At 46.1% G+C, this 21576-nt stretch overlaps 1 protein-coding gene across 1 annotated transcript in view; it reads right to left on the reverse strand.

Moving 5' to 3' along the window:
* Nucleotides 1–21576, reverse strand: part of LOC142576598 (fatty acid synthase-like) — a 417693-nt gene that overhangs the window by 110636 nt on the left and 285481 nt on the right. The window contains exons 19-20 of the mRNA XM_075686791.1: nucleotides 13427–13756; nucleotides 11626–11745 (exon numbers count right to left, since the gene is read on the reverse strand). Of these exons, the coding sequence (XP_075542906.1) occupies nucleotides 11626–11745; nucleotides 13427–13756 (450 nt within the window). The remainder of the gene's footprint in view (nucleotides 1–11625; nucleotides 11746–13426; nucleotides 13757–21576) is intronic.

The following is a 21576-nucleotide window of genomic DNA, read 5'->3' on the forward strand; positions in this document are numbered from 1 at the left end:
AGCTAGCTTTGCTTGAACAGAAAGAACTAATTCTAAATAATTTTGAGGAACGTTTGCTAACATTGGGAGTATTTGTCGATTTTTCAAGAGCCTTCGATTCTATAAATCATGATCTCTTGCTTAGTAAGTTAAACCACTACGGTATACGCGGCAATGCACTTGACTTGATTAGGTCGTATCTTGGTCATAGAAAGCAGTTTGTACAAGTCAATAGCTTTAACTCTGAAGTTCGGTTGGTCAATGTAGGTGTACCCCAGGGCAGTATTTTAGGGCCCCTCCTCTTTAATATCTTTATTAACGATTTAGTAAACATTGTTGATACGCGTTACGTAATCTATGCTGATGACAATACGTTATTCTTTTCATCTAACCGCCCTGCCGAATTGATTATAAGAGCTAATGCAGTTTTGAATAAACTATACGCATGGTCATTTGACAACGGTTTGACTATCAATTCGCAAAAAACTAAGGCGGTGTTATTTCGCGCTAAGAACGCGCAAATTACTCTAGAGGAAGAGTTGCTAATGAACAATTCTAAAATTGAACTTGTTCGCTCGGTAAAATCGCTAGGAGTATTTTTTGATCATACTATGACGTGGCAGAGCCATATAGATTTTCTTGCTAGTAAGCTTTCACAAATCACTGGAATATTTTACTCCTTGCACTATCTTCCTCGCTGTATTAAGTGCTTGTTATACAATTCACTTTTTCTCAGCCATTTAAATTATTGTTGTTCTGTCTGGGCTACCACTTCTGACACAAATATCAACTGGCTGTACATACTGCAAAAGAAGGCTCTGCGCGCTATTTGCAATAAACCATACGATTTCCCTTCAGCTTATTTATGTCATAAACTTAACACACAGAAAGCACAGGCCCTTTTAAAGTATCGTTTAGTGCTTGCGTATAAAAATGAACAGAAAAAGAACATCAACTACATTAATTTTATGGCTAACTTAAAACTACACGAAACTCTATACAGCACAAGAAAGCCAGAGTACTGGCACGTACACAAACCGCGCACAAACTATGGATCACAAATGCTGTGCTCCAGGCTACCTCGGTTATTAAACGATCTTATTATTAATAAAATTGATATTGCAACTTGTTCTCCTCCTGATATTCTTGATTTTTTCTCTCAGTTGTACAATGCCTATGTGTTTTTGAAGTGCAGTGAGATTTTGTGTTTTTGCTTGCTTGCTTGCTTGCTCACATATTGCTTTTGTTCTATTTTCTTCCTCGTCTGATTTGCGATGCGTATGCATTATATGTTGTAGTGCTTGAATATGTAAGTACTTGGGAAAACTGTATTTCTGCTCTGCTGCTCCCTTAGTTTTTTTTGTATTAAGTGTATTTGGGGCTGGTCAAGCTGCTACGAGCAGCTTTTTCCCCCACTTTACCCCCGCAAAGCTGGTATTTAGTTTTTGTGCAAATAAAGCAAACAATACAATACAATACACTGCCGAAGCTGACAAGCTCCATCTACGTGAAGTGAACGTAAGACTTAACAAGTATGGTGTCTCAACGGTCCGAAGAGCGAGTTCGGTGTTACGGAGTTAGATTTCCTCGGCCATCCCGTCAACGCATTCACCATTCGTCCACTTCCTACCCGCTTCACAGCCATCCGTGAGTATCCTGAACCGTGTACTACCAGGCAAATTTCCGAATTTCTTTGCCTGGCCAAGTATTACCGCCGTTTCATTCCTCACTGCTCCCATATACTGCACCCTCTACGAGACCTTGTCTTGGGACTGAAGACACCGAATACTCCAGGGGCCTGGAATGACATCACTGACCGCGCGTTTAGAGGCTTCAAAGAAGCCATTGCTCGCGCGACGCTCCTCGTTCATTCGAAATGCGACACCTCAACATCTGTCATGGTTGACGCATCGGACACTGCTGTCGGTGCAGTGTTGCAACAGTTAGTTGTTGGTGCTTGGCAGCCCATCGCCTTCTTTTCCAAAAAGTTTGTACCCCCTGAGCGCCGCTACAGCAGGTTCGGGCGAGGGCTGCTTGCTACCTATCTGGCTGTAAAGTACTTTCAACATTTTCTCGAAGGACGCTCCTTTTATGTCCTTACCGACTATAGAACACTGACTTCCGCCCTTGCGTCCAGCAGGACCTCCTACGCTCGGCACGAAATCGGATAGCTCGCCCACATTTTTGAATTCACCAGCGACCTTCGTCACGTCAGCGGAAAATCCAATGCCGTTGTCGACGTACTTCCATCCATGCAACGGACCACGGTCAACCGGTCACTTGACGGCCATAGCTACCGCCCAAGGCATCGACGCCTACCTCGAGCTGCTTTGCACAAGCGGTACCTCTCTGGTGTTTGACGATATCTTGCTTCCTCATTGCGACGTGCCTCTCGCTCGTGGTACGTCGACCGGATGTCATCATCCTTACGTGCCTCGCCGGTACTTTGATGCCCTCCATTCTTTGGCTTATCCTGACATTCGCGCAACCCAGGGACTCGTCACCTCTCGTTATGTTTCGTCCTTTCAACGTAGACTTTCGTCGCTGGTCACGCCCGTTCCTCAACTTTCAACAGTTTAAAGTGCATCGACACACCGCGACTCCTCTTGGCACATTCCCGACCCCGGACGCCCGCTTTAGTCATCACTCATCATATTCTGGATTAAGTGCTGTGGCGTGCCACCATTACGACTGTCCGTGGTCGTCAATTTGACTCAACCTTGTCCGCGAATCAATCTCGCCTACTTGACATCAATTACATCAATGCTAAATCTTACCACCCGATATCTAATGGACCATCGAACGTGTTCACCGCCAACGGAAGGCTTCACTCGTGGCTTCAACTTTTCCTTCATTGTGGATCAAGCGCCTTCCTTTTGATATGCGTGGCATCCGCAACGCTCTTCGCAGGGACTCTTCCACCAGCGCCACCGAGCTTACGTTCGGCATCCCTTTATGAATCCCTGAAGAATACTGCCACGACTCACCCACCGTACCTACTGACGTTTCCGACTTCGTCTACCGTCTATGCAGTGTTCTGCGCACTGTCACACCCCCCCCCCCAAACAAGGACTTTCCCACGTGTGCACGTCCAGCCTGGCATTGAGAAATGCACGCACATATTTCTGCGCCACGATGCTGTGCGTCCTCCCTTAAGGCCCCCGTAGAATGGTCCGTTCAACGTACTCAAGCGTGCACCTAAAGCTTTCCATTACTCGTCAACGGCCGGGAAGATATGGTGCGTCGACCATTTCAAGCCTGCCTACTTGGACTCTGACGTTTTAGCCACTTCTGCTGTTACATTCCCTCTCAACCAGGCCAGTCCCACTTACGGCGATGGGATGGCGATGATGTCCCACTTAACATCATCGCCATCCGTGCTTCTCCATTCGTCCAGCTCACGGCTCCTTCGCTAGAGTGGGGTTCCTGTAGCGCACTACAACGTGCCACAATGGTTCGGTCACAGAGAATGACGACGACACGCCCGCACACTGACGTTGCGCGAAGAGTGGAGTCGGCGGTACTAAGTTGAGCGGGTTCAGCTAAAGATACCATTTGCGGAACCAGGCACCAGCGTCTGTCTCGGTTTTTTTCACACACAGTGCCTTTGAGTAAACGGCGCACGGGGTCATTCTCCGCCTTGGAGCTGTTGACACGGCGGCAAAGGGCCACGACGTCTTCTGTATTAGAAGTGTACGATTCACCGGTGTCCTGAGCAAGCTCGGCAAGCTTCCTTTTCGCGATCTCTGTGCGTACAGTGGAGATGGCAAAAATCTGTCGCAGCTTCTCTTTAAAAGATGTCCAGTCTACAAAGTCACCCTCATGTTTGAGAAACTAAGCCTTCGCCGCGTTGCTTAGATAAAATGCAACTTGAGTGAGCTTCGCGGAATTCACCTAGAGGTGAAATGCATTCATGCGGTTGTGATTTTGCAACCAGTCCTCAACATTGTCGTCGTGGAGACCAGGGAACGTCTGGGAACCCTTCTGAGTGATAGTGATGGTCCAGCAAGGTGTCCCCGCAGAAGCAGACACAGTGGAAGCTGCCCTGTTAAACTGCTGCTCTTGCGACATGGCCAAGGGCAGTTGATAAAAGTGGCGACCCTAGGGGAACTGCAAGGATGTACTGGAGGGGAAACCTGGCCACGCACATTCTCAAGTTCCAGCGATCGCCACAGAGGGCGAAAAATCAACCGCGGCGCGTTCCAACATAAGCGCACAAGAGTCGCTACTGTAATTTGGGCGCATACTTTAATTTGTATTTTTTCTGCTAGGGGGCGCTCAACGCGACTAAATATTTGATCTATACATGTACATATAATAACTGACAAACATAATCAACGTGAAATTTTGTTGCAAAATAAGTAGACAATTCTTTTTAGTGGGCATCTGTTATTAAAGTCTGTGTTTTAATATATTAATAAACGTTTTGAGACCTCACTGGCTTCCGATATGCAGCAGCCTACTGGTATCAATTGCAGTACGTGCCTTTCATCGATTAAAACTTTACGGCGGTAATGTTTGTGAACGGGGTGGTCGTTTTCTTTGAGCAGCATCACGCAGGTTCGCTTTAATTAGATAACAATAATACCTTAGTCAGATTATGCGTCCAGCATTCGATAGCCGCCACGAAGCGAACGTGTTCGTGGACGGTGAATTTTATCAGCTGCAGCATTTCAGTGCCATAACAGCTGCATGCACGGCTTCCGTGATTAGTGATCTGCTGCGTCTGGGCGCGTGATGACGCGTTACTTTTTAAAAATTGTGCTAGTTAGCGTGAAAATTCGCCGCTAGAAACGAGCACAGTCCGTTTGGAAACTACCCACGAAAATGAATTGACCTTGCAGCTTCTGCATGTGTGCACCGGTGAGTAAAAAAGCACTGCTCGCATTTTCAACTTTGAATTTCTTTGCGTGCGAGGCGGATAAAACAAATTCCGGTAGTCATTTCTTAAAAGTGAAACGTAATAATTATAAAGTTATGGGTCTTCAATGGCAATTCAGATAAAGCTGTTGTTATTTCGCCACGTTGCTGAAATTCCAAACATGGAGTGCACCATGAATAATAAATAGTTTTGGCTATTTCTACATACATGACACGCTGCGGTAAATTCACTGCACATTTGGGGAAATGTACTTCTGACAATAGTTTGATTCAGTACATTTAGTACGTAACAAAATTACTGTTTATTACCTAGTAGCTGGCAAAAAATTTCATCTAATGGAAGCTTCATTAAGCATAGCCCACACAAGGACACTATTGAAAGAAATGCAGACTTAAAACCGTGTTGTGTGTGTGTGTGTGTGTGTGTGTGTGTGTGTGTGTGTGTGTGTGTGTGTGTGTGTGTGTGTGTGTGTGTGTGTGTGTGTGTGTGTGTGTGTGTGTGTGTGTGTGTGTGCGTGTCTGTGTGCGTGTGTCTGTGTCTGTGTGTCTGTGTGTGTGTTTTGTCATGAAGCGTTTTGTGCATAAATCACAAACTCACTCACACTTTCGCCATAGTAATTAAGGCTCTTTTTTCTTTCAACTACCGCCTCAAAGATACTGCTCATATGTGTTCGCCCTCTTGGACTCTATTGTTTCTGGAAGTACAAGGCAACACTGAATGTGTCACCACTGAACCAGAATCCTGACAAGGTATGTTTCTGAACTCTTCACCTAGAACCGTGATTTGTTCATTTATTTGACTAACTTTTGTTTCACCATTTCTCTTGAAAGATTGAAAGAAAGACTTCATGTAAGATGAATAAATACATACCTTACTGCGATGATCAACGCGGTTTGAAATGTACCGAAGTTGCAGTATGAAGTCGTCGTGAAGTGTGGTGGGATGAAAACTTTATCAAATAGAGAAAGGGGACTGGCGACTTTGCGACGGTGCTTTGGAAAAGTTGGGCCATCAGTACCGTAGCATCTCATTAGCATTGTTAATGACGTATTTTATATTATTGGTCCAATTTAAGTTATGTATAATATGTACACCCAAATATTTATGTGACATGACTGACATACAACAGAACGCTATGCGCCCATTATTTTACATTTGTTAACTGGAAAAGGATCGCGTACAGTTTGCATGAAATCAATAACTAGGCTAGCTCTGCATCATAATAAATAGCTAGAAAAGGCAAATGCACACAGCCGACCGACTCCACACTTCTCAAGCATGACAAATAAAAAAAAACATTTTTCTCTCCCTTCAACCATCAGATTACGAACCAGAGCAGTGTGTTCCCAAAAAAACGTTTTTAAGTACACTCGGAGTAAATTTAGCATAGCATTCAGATAATCAACAGTGGACGAGCAAGGGAAGCCTCATAGTGGAAACTTGTCTTCGTCACGGCCCTCACAAAGACGTTTGCTTGTTGAACCATTGGCTGCAGGCTGAGGCTTCCCATGCTCACCTCCGTTATTAAATTATAATTTTCATCTCCTTTCAACCTCTTTAATTGGTTTGATTAGACAAACCGAGATGTTTTTTTTATACATGAAACCGTAAATTGCATTTTCCAAGGATCCTTGAACATTAATTTGCTTTATATGTTTATTTAGTGTTGCGGTTTATTCACACAATATTTGCAAAGGTCCTTGTAAGCATTGTTGTCTCCACAACGTTCCTCCCTTTCCTCGGGTACTCCACTTGTGTCGGAGCCTTTCCTGCCGCACCTGAACACTACATGTGCCGCAGAAATATCAACAGCAGACAACGCGTGATGTAAAATTTAGCATAACGTTTTTACCCCTACACTTCATGCGTCTCGGGAATGTGTTATGAAAGCATGGGACATTGCAGCTCGAGCTTACGTTGCGGAAAGCACATCAATGGCTTTCGCAAATTTTTTTCTTGTGAGACTCAGCTGGTAACTTTCACTAATGACTTACATGTATATCTTGATAGCGGTTTTTTGACTGATTGCATATTTTTGGATTTTTCTAAAGCTTTTGACAAAGTCAAACATGTACTGCTACTACACAAACTAAGCGCACTCAACATTAACCCGGGAGTACTCAGCTGGATCCAATCGCTCCTTTCTTCTCGTTCCCAATTTGTTGTAACTAATAACTCCATATCTCACGCGGCTCCAGTTCAATCCGGTGTTCCACAAGGGTCTGTTCTTGGTCCTCTTTTGTTTTTAATATACCTTAACGATTTACCTGATAACATTTCCTCACAAATTTGTTTATTCGCTGACGACTGCGTTATATATCGAAAAGTGACTAATGCATCTGATATAGCTACCCTTCAATCCGATTTAAATAACATATCTAACTGGTGCCTCACTTGGTGCACGGAACTCAACATTAATAAATGCAAATATATGCGGATTTCTCGTTCTAGCACAACTTGCCCTACCTACGCCCTTAATGACTGCCCCCTTCAATCCGTTACATGCTACCGTTATCTTGGCATTCATATAACTAGCGATCTTTCTTGGAAGCAGCTTGTACAGCATGTAATATCTAAAGCTAACCGCTCCTTAGGATATTTGAAGAGAAATTTTTCGCTTGCGCCAGTTTCATTAAAACGGCTGCTGTACACGACATACGTCCGCCCCCAATTAGAATATGCCTCATCCGTTTTGGATCCTCATCAGATAACATTAATTAACGAAATTGAATCGGTGCAAAATCGCTCGGTTCGTTTCATCTTTGCTAACTACCATCGCACTGCTAGTGTTATATTAATGAAGAGTACCCTTCAAATTCCATTATTATCTCTCCGCAGAAAAGAATCACGCATTTCCCTTTTTCATAACATCTACTACCACAACGCATCTCTTCGCCCTCTTTGGATCCAACCTGCGCCTTATTATTCGGCTCGTCGTGACTACTTACATAAAGTTAACGTGCCCCGTCATAACACCGGCGCGTGCTCACAATCATTCCTTCCTAGGACTTCAGTCGACTGGAATAATCTACCTACATCATTAGTAAGCATCAGTGACCCCACTCGTTTTAAGAATGCACTAATCAACATAAAATAATGTATGGTGGCAAATGGCACAATTATGTACTTATTCGTGAACATTGTCTGCTTGCTGAAGTATATTCTTTCTGTATTTTCATGTTATGTAAGTCTCTGTTATTTGTTATGAATGCATTACTACTTTTTTCATATTGCTTTTGTTCCATGGAAATTCCTTGAACTAATCCTGCATTTTTTACTCTTCGAATCTATTCTCGCCCCTCCCCTCTGCAATGTACAATTATGTACCTTGAGGGTATCACAAATAAGTAAATAAATAAATAAATAAATAAATAAATAAATGTCGAGAACATTTACGTTTCATTTTTAATATAAGTGAAATCTTTGAAGGCTGACAATATACTGTAAAACACGCCAATGAGCATTGTACGCAATACAAGTACAAGGGTAGCCCAGCATAGATACCGTTGTCTGAAACGTCGTTCTCCCTGCTTTGGCCGAACATGATGAGACAACTCAATTTCAGCTTTCAATTTCAATAAATAGATGGCTATCTGTATTTCTGTACGTTGTAAACTCAGTGATCGACATCATTAACTAGATCTGTACGAATATTGTGACATGTACTGCGTCATTCACTATGACAATTAACGATATACGCTTACTTACTTGAAGTGTTTTATTTTTTGCCAGTTGAGGCCTCTCTGTCCCCTGGCGACATAATAAAGGAATCTGTAGTCATGTCAGAGTACCGTACACACGAATACCGCCCCGAAAGCGCTAACAAAGCGCCCGAAATCAGCGAGTGAGCAGCGCGACGAGCCCCGGCAGCCGCTACCGTAGCGGCCATATTGCTCACTCGGTAATAATGATGTTATTAGTATTGATTTCTCTAGCGCCATCTTTTGGTCGCATACTTCATTTCACAACGCCACCACTACTCTTATTTCCGTTGCACTGTGGAAGGCAGTTTCCCTTCTCCAAGTTTATATAGGAGTTCTGTGGGGAAAATCGACACAGGAAAGGACTGGAAAGCAACCTCCACCATTTCTGAGAGAATGGCTAGGCCGCAGGCTTTTCTTTTTACTTCCGCGAGCGAGCCACCAACTACTGTGTGTGTGTGTGTGTGTGTGTGTGTGTGCGTGTGCGTGTGCGTGTGTGTGTGTGTGTGTGTGTGTGTGTGTGTGTGTGTGTGTGTGTGTGTGTGTGTGTGTGTGTTTAAGGGCGCATACCCAGTGCCACTAGGTATGTGCGTCCCAAGAGATCTGCATGCACTTCAGGAGAAGCGAATGCTACGGGCGTCTCTATGATTCGAAAGTTTATTTATACCACGTGGCCTGGACTTTTGTTTGGCCTTTGTTCCGTCGGGAATAATAAACGTTATTTATCTTTATATATATATATATATATATATATATATATATATATATATATATATATATATATATATATATATATATATATACAACTACTCTAACAGAAACAAGTTTCAAGAAATTTAGTGACTTGTTCATACTGGTTTCCAAAAATATACCCGAAGACAACTTTCTCTGCTAGCGTGGCCACGGGTACGCGCACACGCTCGCAAGCTCCTAGCTTCTGCTGTTGTGTTACTACGCCAAGTAGCGCTGAAGTTTTGCTGGTGCTTTATGGGACTAGGAAAACCAGACATGGAGACCAGGAAGCTACAACTAAGAGCAAGCAAAGGAAATCCTTTTCCCCAGCAAGGTTTTATTTGTTATGAAATAAACCTTCAACCAATAAATTAGGGTAATCATTTGTGTGCTTTCTTTTACGCTACACAGCTTCCAGTTGCTTACATTTATGAACCACATGCAAATGCGCGGTAAAAGAAAAGTGTGCTTTAGATCTGTAGTTCTTGCTACGGTGCAACAGAAAGTTGCCGCCGGGTATAGTCGCAGTGACAAGCTGGCATCCTCACAATAGCTAGGCCCATAAACTGTAGCGGGCTTGACAGGTTACATACTGCTTGTCTACACCGGCATTATATGAAAAAAGATGCCCTAAGGCAGGGCTTTTGTTAAGGTTTTTCGGGAATACTATTCCATCCCTCGGAACTCTGAAAAACAGCGTGTGCCATTGCCTCAGAAACTTTTTTTCAGCACTAGTATCTAGTTGGGACGCCAGATATTTCAGTGTATTGTCTCGATTTCCCGGCATTTCAGGTAATGCGTTGCGACGTAGTTGGTGCGGCTCTTCCGCCAAGCAACGGCGTTGCCACAGCACAAAACGTACGACTGAGAAGACGAACTGACCAAGCGTAGCTTGTTTCCTCGTACTGTATGCGCAAGTTGGAACGCAAAAAATGCGTTTGGTTATGTCCCAAATACCCTTTGCGGCAACACAGCACAAAAGTGAGTGCTCTGTGGTTTCGCACTTGCTGCAATTTGGGTGCTGGCTGTTGAGAAATACACCAAATCTGGCCAGAGACTGAGGGGTGGGTGACGCTCCCGCACCTTCGAAATCACCCGAACTCGCAAACCTTATCGGATGGTTAACTTTTTCGTCATCGATTCGGCTTTTGTTGTCTGGGCTTACTCTCCACTTCGTCATTTATATTTGCCGGGCTGATTTCTTGGAGAGACATTTCATCAATATAGTTTCTGTCATCGCTGCGATAATCGTTTTCTTCAAAGCACTAGCAGCTTTATAGATTGCTAAAGGTACACCCATGAGCAAAAGTATACGGTCTAGGGATTGCGTGATAAAACCCATTTTCTCCCCTCTCTGTGAATGCAACTTCAAATGAAAGATGGCAGTCCAAAGTTGCATTACGAATTTTGTAATGCACTCGCCAGTTTTCGTTTATACATGTTAATTACAAAGAAATTCTGTTTTATCGGCGACCCTGTGGTCCGTATACTTTTGTTCACGGGCGTATCTCCGATTGAGGACCCATGTGTGTGCCAGCGGTGAAGAGCCCTGTCAAGGTGCTGCGCCAGTAAAATACTAACCACCTACAAGGGTACTCTTTATCCTAGCTTTTGTATTGACTTGGCTGTGAGTGAATGTGTAAATATGGCTATTTCACTCAGTCCCACACCTCTGCGGCTTGTACATAACTGCAGAAACTTTGTTTCCCCTTCCGGCGGCTGATTCTCCCAGAAAACGTTGCCGGCGAGCGTAGTTATGGGTTTCGCCACGCCGCGTGAAACATTCCAGAGCACGCTTAAGTCTTGTTGATCTCAGCTAAAAAAGGGAAGTTTATTCACTTGCTATGCGCACTTACACACTAAATGTATGAGCATTCTTAGAGCGACCTGAGCAAGGCGACACCGCACCCGATCGGACCCTCGTACTATTGGCCTCCAATGAAGAGGAAAGGATGCTCGGCCTTCTATACAAAGCAGCATTTCAAGACGCACAAAGATGTCACGGCTAATTATGCAGTTCTACGATTTCCTTATCCAGGAACAAGGCATTCATTTATAATTCGGGCAGAAGTCGCGTACGATAACATTTAAAGTGTTGTGCCTTTCTTTTTACTAGCTCCTTTGTTTTGCACTGCATTGTCGCTGTGATCACCTAAAAAAATAGCGAGATACAGGCCAATAACTTAGTTGACGGAGAGAAGAATTCTTCGCTATAAAAAAAATGTTGAGTTGCTATTCTTGATAAATTTCTTCCTGCCAGTTGTGCAGTGTCACGACTCATAATAAACACAACGAATTCTGCTAATTCAAACAAGTAAAATTGCTCCTTACCTCTTCCTTTAGTTTCTCGAAGAACTTGTTTTTCAAAGGACAGATTCCATGAACTTGCGATGTTTCTTGCTTCCAGTGTTGGGTAGCGGCGAATTAGATATTCTCTCTTCTCCTTAGAACCTAAGCGGACAGACACAAAACGACTTTTCATTCACTTTTTTATGAAAAAGAAGAAAAGGAATACTGCGGTAGCTGCAGCACTCATTAAGTGTTTCCACCTTGGCTGGGAAAATCTGCGCTTCTGCAGCCGAAATGCGACCTTATTAGCGCTGATTACGGTGCAAATAATTAAAAAGCTTCGCCAGTAGTGTAAGTGTCATTCCTAATAAAGAAGCCTGCTAAGACGCCACAGCTTTAACGAAAATCTGTAATGGTGAACATGACTGTGTTCGGATTACTGTGTTCTCTACCGTAAAATTACTAATTCTTCCGATTCCCAAGAGCTGCAGGACGACCTTAACCGCGTAACTGAGTGGCGTTCTAATTGGTGCATGCAACTAAATTTAAGTAAATGCAAGGCCATGCGAATATCTCGCTACACTGCCACGCACACGTACTTTATTAATGGTGCATCAGCGACGTCAGTTACCTGTTACAAGTATCTCGGCCTTCACATATCAAATATCCTCTTATGGCACTCGCATATTGACTATGTTAACAATAATGCTAACCGCATGCTTGGTTACTTGCGCCGTAATTTTAGCTCTGCCCCTTCTTTCCTGAAGCTAACTCTTTACAAAATTTTAGTTCGCTCCAAATTGGAGTATGCTTCAGCCATTTGGGATCCGACTCAGTCTTCATTAGTTTCTACTCTAGAATGTATTGAAAACCGCGATGCACTCTTTGTCTTTTCTAATCATTCTCGCTATGCATGTATCCCTTCAATAAAACGAACTTTTAACCTACCTGACCTTTCGTCACGCCGCAAATGTTCCCGTCTCTCCCTTTTTCACAAAGTTTTTCCCTTGAACTCCCTTTTGAAAGAAACCCTTCTTGTCCCTCCGTCTTATATTTCGGTCCGCACTGACCACAGCCTTAAAACTGGGGTGATATTGTGCCGTACAAACCAGTACAGTGACTCATTCATCCCTAGGACAAGCACGGACTGGAATCGCCTTCCCGCATCAATTACAGTCATCACCGACTCTATCAACTTCAAGACCACTGTTCAAAAAACCTTTTGTTAATAATTTTTATAATACTTTTTTGTTTGTATTTTTACTGAATTACTTTTGTTTTCGATTCCACTCCTTTCTGTAACGTCTTCGGGCCTTGAAAGTACGTGAAATAAATAAATAAATAGTGTCGGATAACATCATCAGTGCAGTCCAGCTTGTCAGATCACACACTTATTGCGGCTGCATCTTCGTAAAGCTTATAAAATGCTAGTATAAAACCTGTGCTTTCCAAAACAAAAGATCACTTACTAGACTATATGAAACACCAAGCTTTCCTACACACATATTCTGTTCAGAAAATGTTATGCTGTAATCGAGCAAGTGCTCTCTGCTATAATTGCAGCAAGTATGGTCGACAACGCGCCACACTTTCAACGCTGCTACGTCAATGCGAGACCATTGTAAATGTAGAAAATACCACTAAGAATATTCATACCTTTCTGAACATAAACTTGGCAGATTACAGCATGAGTACTTTAGAAGGCCTAATGCTATTGCATCCCCTTCTAGCTGCGCCTGAACACATGTACGTCGCTAAACATTTTTCGCCTGTGCAGCATCCACGCCTTCCAAAATACTTGCCGACCTGCACATACGTTCTGGTAAAAAACCCTCTCACATACCGACGGTCGTGAAGACGATGCATCCCATAGAAAGTGCGATGGAAATGGCTGCCTGTCCGACGCATCCACTTCCCGAATGAATGAGCACGGATTCTCCAGGACGCATGTGCCCACGCACGAGGAGGGCATAGTAGGCTGTGGCATAGGCCATCGGTACGGTGGCTGCCTGCTGAAGGCTCCACGCTTCGGGCACTTGCCACAAGACACTTGTGTCCACAGCCACGGCAGTGGCCAAGCCCTGCGCTGCCAGAAGGCCCATGACTCTGCGCCCACTGTGGTCGAGGCCAGAGAATTCCATGCCAAAGAGCAATTCACCAGTGGCGAGATCACCTACGAAAACCAATGTTGGAACTTGGGCGAATGAATCAGCATTCAGGAGCCGTGAATAGCACTGTCAATAATTAATTTAGTGCTGTATGTAGTGTATACAAATAGTGGCACTAAACTGACGTGGCCGACATTGTTCATTGCAACTATACGCCCATGAACATATTTCTGAACAAACGAACGGAGTAACCCGCCGTGGTGACTTCGCGGCGTTGGTGTTGCGCTGCCAAGCACGAAGTCGCGGGATCCCCTGGTGCTAAAAGTTAATTCGAAGTACTCCACTACGGCGTGCCCCATAATCAAGTCATGGTTTTGACACGTAAATATCCAGAAATAAATTTAGTGGATGGAGTGAAAACAATAACTCTTGTCTATTTGCATTAGTCACAATATAATCCATTACCATGCTGGGAATTTGCTTTAGCAGGGGCAAGTAATACACGCTTTGCCACATTGAGAATGGGGAGTCGACTGGCTTTATTCTAAAGTAAAATCAGGTTTGCCGAGTGGGTGTGGTGGCGCCCCAGACGAGCAGCCACCTCACCTACACGAAAGAGAAAACTGCGGAATCAACCCCACTTGGAGGCCAGGCGAGGTAGCTGGATTTCCCAGAAGTGGGGACAACGTATAGTGACAGACGATCGCTACAAGTCCCCCCACCCCACCCTAGAATGCCGTAGGCTTAGGTGTGAATGCTGGAAGCAATGACGAGTTAATATTCAAGATAGGCTGGTTTCCCGAAGTCACATGACACTGTCTCTTTGCCGCGTACGCAGGGTGTCTTCCAACCGGGAAAACCGGGAATGCTCAGGGATGTTGAATAGTCTGGAAATACTCAGAAAAAACTGAGCGAACTTTATTCAACGGGAATGGAAGTCGCCCTAATGCTGGCTCGAGTAAAAGAAAGAAATCGCAACGAATTCTTTTTGACGCCGTGTCGACGGCTGGAGGAGTTGCCACTGCAGTCAACGACCGATTTTCTGGACGCCTAATTTTTGGGGCCTGCTCTATTAATGCGGATGGCTTCGCGGCACCACTACGTACGTCACAGACTGTATAAAAATGTCCGAAATTTCGCACGCAAGAACCCTTCGCCGTTCAACTTTCCGGACTTTTTCCCGGGACGGCAGGTCCGAAACGGCATTATACAAATCCAATGCCATCGCTTTGATTATCTCGCCGCCTTGAACCCACGCTCTCGCACGCAGATCCGCTGGAAACCGTAGCCACCACCGCGGCAACCCGAGGCCTAGCTGCTTCGACGTTCGCTATTAAGATTTTAGCCGTTCGGTGCGGTATTGTTTATTCAAAGAATTCGCCGCTGTCAGCAATGGAACCGACTCCGCTTCTCTAATCCTCGCGATTGGCTTCGAAGCGTAGAAAGCGCGGTGCGATGTATAATGCCGGTCCCGGAAAGGCAGCTTCGCCTGAGAACAGCAATGTTACTTGGTGAAGCATACGTAAAATACTGCAGTGAAATTTAACTAGCGTGGGAAAGGGAAATTGTGACGGGACACAGTACACATTCCCTAATTATATGCGCGTGCACCTGCCGTCTCACTGATATGCCTAACAAGTATACTGGCAGGCCTTCAGAGCTTTTTCGGAGGGGTCTGTAGCGATTCCAGCCCTTAAGGGCAGTAAAAGCATGAATTCATTTTTTCAGACTGCCCGAATTTTCGGATGCTTTCGCGGCCCCTAAGGAGTCTGAAAAATCGCACGTTGACTGTACAACTCACCAAGAGGATGATTCAAACGGTCCTTGGGGTGAACTCGCGGCGAAACGAGCACGAGAACGGAAAGGACTATCACATTGAGGAATTATCGGGAAAGTAGCTGTGCTGCCTCTTCTTTAAAGGAGCTTCAGCACAAAGTGCAGTTTGTTCGCTGACACCAAGATGCAGGTGACCCTCACCCAAACCAAAATAAACTCTTTGAAGCAGCGAAACGCAACACTGAGCAATCGTGCGCGTGTTGAGAGTGTGTCAGGTCAGTTGAGGTTGACTTGCCAGCTGCTGCGAGAATCTCAGTTGTGACCAAGTTCGACCTTAATACCAATGAGCTTGCTATGGCTTAATAGAAATGGCTCATCTCTGAAAATATTTGCTTCTGTATGCATCCCTTCATTCGTATTTGACAATGTTCGACTCAATTCGCAATGCGCTTTACGATTTTCTTAAAAGATGGTTTATTCGCTTTGCACTTCATTAACCCCTCCATTCAGTTTTCTTTATTTAACAAAATAAATACTACGCCTTACTATTCAAATTGGATTAATTTGTGTTTTTTTTATTCTTAACATAGTATACAGTGGCAGCATCGGTCTACGTGGTGTCAACGCGTCTTCACATAATACAATGTCCTGTGTCACTCAGGGAATTTCGCAAAGGAATTCTGGGGAAAACCTGGAAAACTCTGGAATTTGAAAATGCCAACTTGGTAGGCACCCTGGTACGTCAGTCTTCAAGGTTTTCCCTGAACGCAAAACCACACGAAAGGGGCCTTCGTAGGAAGGAGTCAATGGTGGCTTGAGAGAGTCCCGCCGCAGAAAGACGTGCGTGGTTGTGTACATTGTCGGGGAACTAAAGACAAACTGCCCGCGCGCAATACGTGGGATTGTAATTCGAAGTTGGTCTAGCCACGAAGGTAGGCTAAGTGCTGCGTGGCAACTGGAGGAGTTCCTTGCTGGGTGCCGATAAACTGCCCTGCCACGCGGATTACTGACCCATAGAGCATCTCGGCTGCGCTGACTACAAGGTCATACTTGATTGTTCGCAGGCCCACTAGTACTAGGGGTAGCCTTTCCACCGAATGTTGTCCGTCGAGCATCCACGCCATTGCTCTATGGACGGTAAGCCGGGATGTTATCAAGGCGCGTGCCGAGCAGTCTCACCAGGGCAGAAAACGTGCTTTGGAATTGTCTGCCTTGGTCAGTAGTTATTTGCAAAGGACAACCATACCGTGGCACCCACGTAGCAACACATTCGGCACTGATGTATTGTAGAGGCGTCGCCTCAGGCCACTTCGAGTACGGTGGACACACGTGAGGAGGTACCTGAAACCTTGGCAGGGTGGAAGAGGCCTCACGAGTTCTAAATAGACGTGGTATAAACGGCTCTCTCATGGTTGAAACAGCTGCATGGCTGAACGCGTGTGCCGAGCCACTTTCACGGCTAGACAGGCTCGACTGCTTTTTGCCCAGCTTCGAATAATTTTTGTTGATATTTCTAGCCAGACGAAGCGTTCTGTGATAAGCCTCTGTGTTGCTCTGATGCTGGGATGGCTTAGCCCGTGCTGTGAATCAAATATCGGCAGCCAAAACTGATGGGTCACGAACGGGCGAGGCGCTGCCTGCGATGTGTCGCACGTGACGATTATTGTGTAGGGAAGCAGTACCTCTGCAAGCTGGAGCGAAGAGCCCGTTTCCCGCAATTACCGCAGCACGGGGTACTTTTGCGGGGTGGAGGTTATAGCATGAAAATCCACAGGGCCAGCAAGCCACAGCACCGATCCGCGACAGTGCATCAGCAGCCTGATTTTCGTTCTCAGAGATATGGCGGATGTCCGTAAAAAATTCGGAGATAAAAGAAAGTTGCCGAAGCTCATGTTCTGAGTATGAGGAACTGTTGTTCCTGAAAAGGGAGGTTAACGGCTTGTGGTCGGTCAGAATATAAAAGATATAGCCTTCAAGAAAAAAATAGAAATGCTTGACAGCGCAATAGATGGCCAACATCTCCCTTCCGAAAGTGCTGTAGCGAGCCTTTGTGGGTTTGATGTGCTTTTAAAAGAAATCCAGCGCCCTCCAGTCTTTGCCATCATGCTCGTGTAGTACTGCACCCACTGCCGTGGTTGACGCATCTACCATAAGGTGAGTTGGGGCGTCGGGCAACGGATGAATCAGCAACACTGCAGTAGCCAACCGCGTTTTGGTTTCCTGCAAGGAGCGTTCGTGCTCTGAGAACCAGTCAGTCAGTCAGTATTTTTTTTTTCACTATGCAAAAACATCTGTGAAAAAGTAAAGACGGCGAAAAAGCTGTGGATACTGCAGCTTGCCTCACCAGTGTGAGGCAGGCTGTTTTTGAGAGTCATGACGCAGCAGGTCGGTAAGCAGCTGAAGAACTTACGCACAGCTGGTATGAAGCGTATATAAAAATTTATGAGCCCCGGAAACTCGCCCAACATTCGGGAGTAGGTTGGAGGGTGAATTCCTCGTTTGCTCCCACCTGCGATTCCAATGGCTTGCTGTCATGGGGTGAAATGCGATGGCCTAGGAAATCATGGCGTTCAACTCCAAAAATGCATTTCTGGGGCTTTACGACCAGGTCATGTTCATCCATTCACTCAAAGAGAAGGCGAAGGTGCTCTTTATGCTCTTGTGCTCTTCGTTTGCACGACTAGTAACGAGAATGTCGTCAAGGAAGACGAAAATTAACTGGAGTCTGCGCGTAACCTCGTCCATGAACATGTGAAAAGTTGCCGCGGCATTCTTCAAACCTTAAGGCATACGGACAAACTCAAGTAGGCCAACTGGAGCAGTAATTGCTGTCTTCAGAATGTCACTGGGTTCAACAGGAATTTCGTGGTACGCGCTCATCAAATCGATCTAGCAGTGTATTTTGGTCTCTGCGAGACGAGCGCCGCAGTTATGTGTACTGGAAAGGGATATTGACTCGGAGTAGTGACGGCATTTAAAGTTCGGTAATCACCACCAGGGCGCCAGTTCCCACAGTTCTGTTTTAGAACTAAATTAAGAGGTGAAGACCAACTCCTGTAGGAAGCACAAATAACGCCAAGCTGACGCATGCGTTCGATTTCACGGCGGGCGGCTTCCAACCTCAGTTCAGCGAGCCTCCGTGGCTGGGCGGCGACAGGTGGGCCGGTGGTGCTGATATGATGCGTCACCTTGTGTTTCACGGACAGCGCATCGCTTTCGGGCTTCGTGAGTTGCGGGCGCTCGGCAATTATCTTGTCGTACGTGGAGACTGGCCGAAGCGTACCTATATGAAGTAAGGTGAGGTTGAACTGCCGGCCAAGTAAACCGAGCGGTGTGACGTTATCCTGCAGGCGTCTATCGCCAACAATAAGATCTAGATTGAAATGGCGGAGGACGTCCGCTCCTAGTATGGCGAAGCTCACCTCGGCGATCACAAGCACCCATCTGTGCAAGCGCCGGAGTCCCATGCCTAGCATTATTGACCGGACCCCTTACGTCGCGATGCCTGTGCTGTTCCCTGCGTGGAGCGTGGGTATGTATTTTCCGATGTGCTCCCGTGGCGGGAACGATAGACTGCTCGGCTCCGGTGTCGACGAGGAGGAGGGTGCCGGTAATGCGGTCGACTACGAAGAATAGGCGGCTCGCGCGAGGGCCGATGTCGCATGCCGCCGTTACCAACTACTGGTGCGTTTCCCGTCAACGATCTGGGCCGGGTGCTGCGACTTGCTTGCTCGCGAAAGCCATGATGGTACCTGCACAACTGCCGCTTCGCGTCTCTAGATGCGCTGCCGGACTGTGAAGGCGAATGATTGTGTCAATGTTGGTCGCCAGCGTTGCCACCCGTTGTCAGCTTCTCCAGTGCGCTGTTAAGGCGGTATACTGTTTCTTCAAGGCGCGACAGTGGGTCTCCTGGCTTTGAGAATTTCGCAGCGGTGATAGGTAGCTGTGCCGCAGATGAGCAGTCGCATATGCGGTCAGCGAGTTGATACAGGCGGTCAACGCTCGTCTTGTCAGAACCCGCCAGAACCATGAGTGCGGACTCTGGGAGGCGCCGTAGAAAGAGCAAGCAACGGTAATGAGTCGCCGAGTTCCTCGAAGAGGAGCCTATTCTGTAGCGATGGCTGAAGGCACAGCAGAACCGTGCGTTTGAGGTCTTCATATTATGTGGCAGAAGGTGTACCCGCTAGCAAGTCGTCTATGGCATCGGCAATGTCGGAGAGAAACGCGGTCTGTGAAGGGATGCGCCGGAGTTCAAAACGGGCTTCTACTTGCGTAAACCAATCTCGAGGATTCTTGGGTCAAAAGCTGGCACGCTGAAGCTTTGTGGCGATGACAAAAGATGTAATCGTGACATCACCTTAGTCAGCAGGAGTTCGAGCACCGTCGTCTATGACTAGTGGTATGGTATGGTATGAAAATCTTTATTCGGGTCCTTCAGGTCGCGCTAGTTTCCTAGCCCGAAGCGGGCCGCTCCCACGTCGGGACCGAAGGGCCTAAACTCTCGGCTGCATCGCGGCCCGATAGACTGCCCATAACGGTTCTTCCTGTTCTGAACTGCGGAGAACCGCGTCCCAACGCTCTTTGGTGTTACCCTTGTCGTTGCGTAACACAGAGCACCGGCAGAACATATGTGCTAAGTCTGCTACACTACCGCATCGCTGGCGAGTGTTTGAAGCTATGGGTTCGGGAACTATTTTGTTTATTATTAGGGGATTGGGATAGGTCCCCGTCTGCAAGAGCCTCAGGAAGAGAGCATGGGGTCTGCTTAGCTTTCTATGCGGATACGGATATGGTCGCGAAGTAAAATTGATTCGTGAGTTCGTTGTAAGAGAGGATGATCCCTTTAGTACCTAATCTCCAAGCCTGGCTGCCCTGTCACCACGCGGTCTACTAGCCCTCGCGCAGCGTCGTGAGCCAATTCGACATTAGGGGGGGTCTCCATCAATTTCCCCCATGTCAGCGGGAAACCAGACGATCGTATGCGGGTTAACTTCTTTGCTGCGGAGTATTACCAGGGCCTGTCTGGAAACGGTGCCCTCGGCAAAGGCTCCCACAGTAACCCTAGAGACAATGTGTATTCTGGTTCTCTTGCCATACAGGAGTACCAGGGCGATGGTGTTTAAAAAGAAAGCGTACGTGTCATGGATCACCACTTGTTGGGAGCTCGGTTCAGCGCAGTCGAGAACGGAGAGTAAACTGTCTTTATTCTAAAGTAAAAGCTGGTTTGCCTAGTACCTGTGGTGGCGCCCCAGTCGGGCAGCCGCCTAAATTCCAAGAAAGAGCAGGTGGCAGCGACCGCCACATGGATGCAAGGCCAGGTAAAATGGCTTTCCCAGAAGCGCAGAGAGCGTATAGTGACGTACGGTCGCTACAACCTTCTACGAGACCTGCACTGAACTTCAGAAATGAAACATGTAGCATTAGGTGAGCACGGAGTATCGCCCTACCGATAAAGAGAAAATTTGTGGACGCATTCAATATTTAGCATTTTCAGCGATAGATATTCATGTAAGACCTGTTAATGTTGACCCGTGTACTTATTTACCCTGTCTCTGGGGGCTGCACTTCCCCCGCCAACAGTTTTGTGTTACCACACAGCTTAAGACGTGCCGGCATGATACGGAACTTGCTAGAATGTTATCGTTCATACTGTGTATGTCCTCTTCGAACTTAGTGCAATCAGGACGATGACCAAAACGAGAACAAGTTAAAAGCGAGAGGCAACGTTTCGACAAGCGGTCTTGTGACTTCCTTTCACTGACAAGTGACTTGCCTTGGAAAAGACAAGACCACTTGTCGAAACGTTTGCTCCCGCTTTTACCGTGTTCTCATTTCGCTCATAGTCTTGATTTGTCATCTACCGCCTTCCCCGCGTTTTCCACAGTGCAATCAGATTGTATGCGCCACACGAATTGCGTAGTTCTTTCTCGAATGCACGAGGGCACTCGCAATGACGCTGAAACTTCCGACAGGTCATGTATAAAAGCCCACACGCTGGACCCGCAGATCCTATTTTTGACGATCGCCAACTGCTCTTGCCGCTATCGTGGTGCTTTGACTGTAACCTGTTTTTCTTGGCACAAGTTCGCTCCATAAAGAATTAGTTTCG

This window comes from Dermacentor variabilis, chromosome 3 (assembly GCF_050947875.1).
Source record: "Dermacentor variabilis isolate Ectoservices chromosome 3, ASM5094787v1, whole genome shotgun sequence".
NCBI lineage: Eukaryota > Metazoa > Arthropoda > Arachnida > Ixodida > Ixodidae > Dermacentor > Dermacentor variabilis.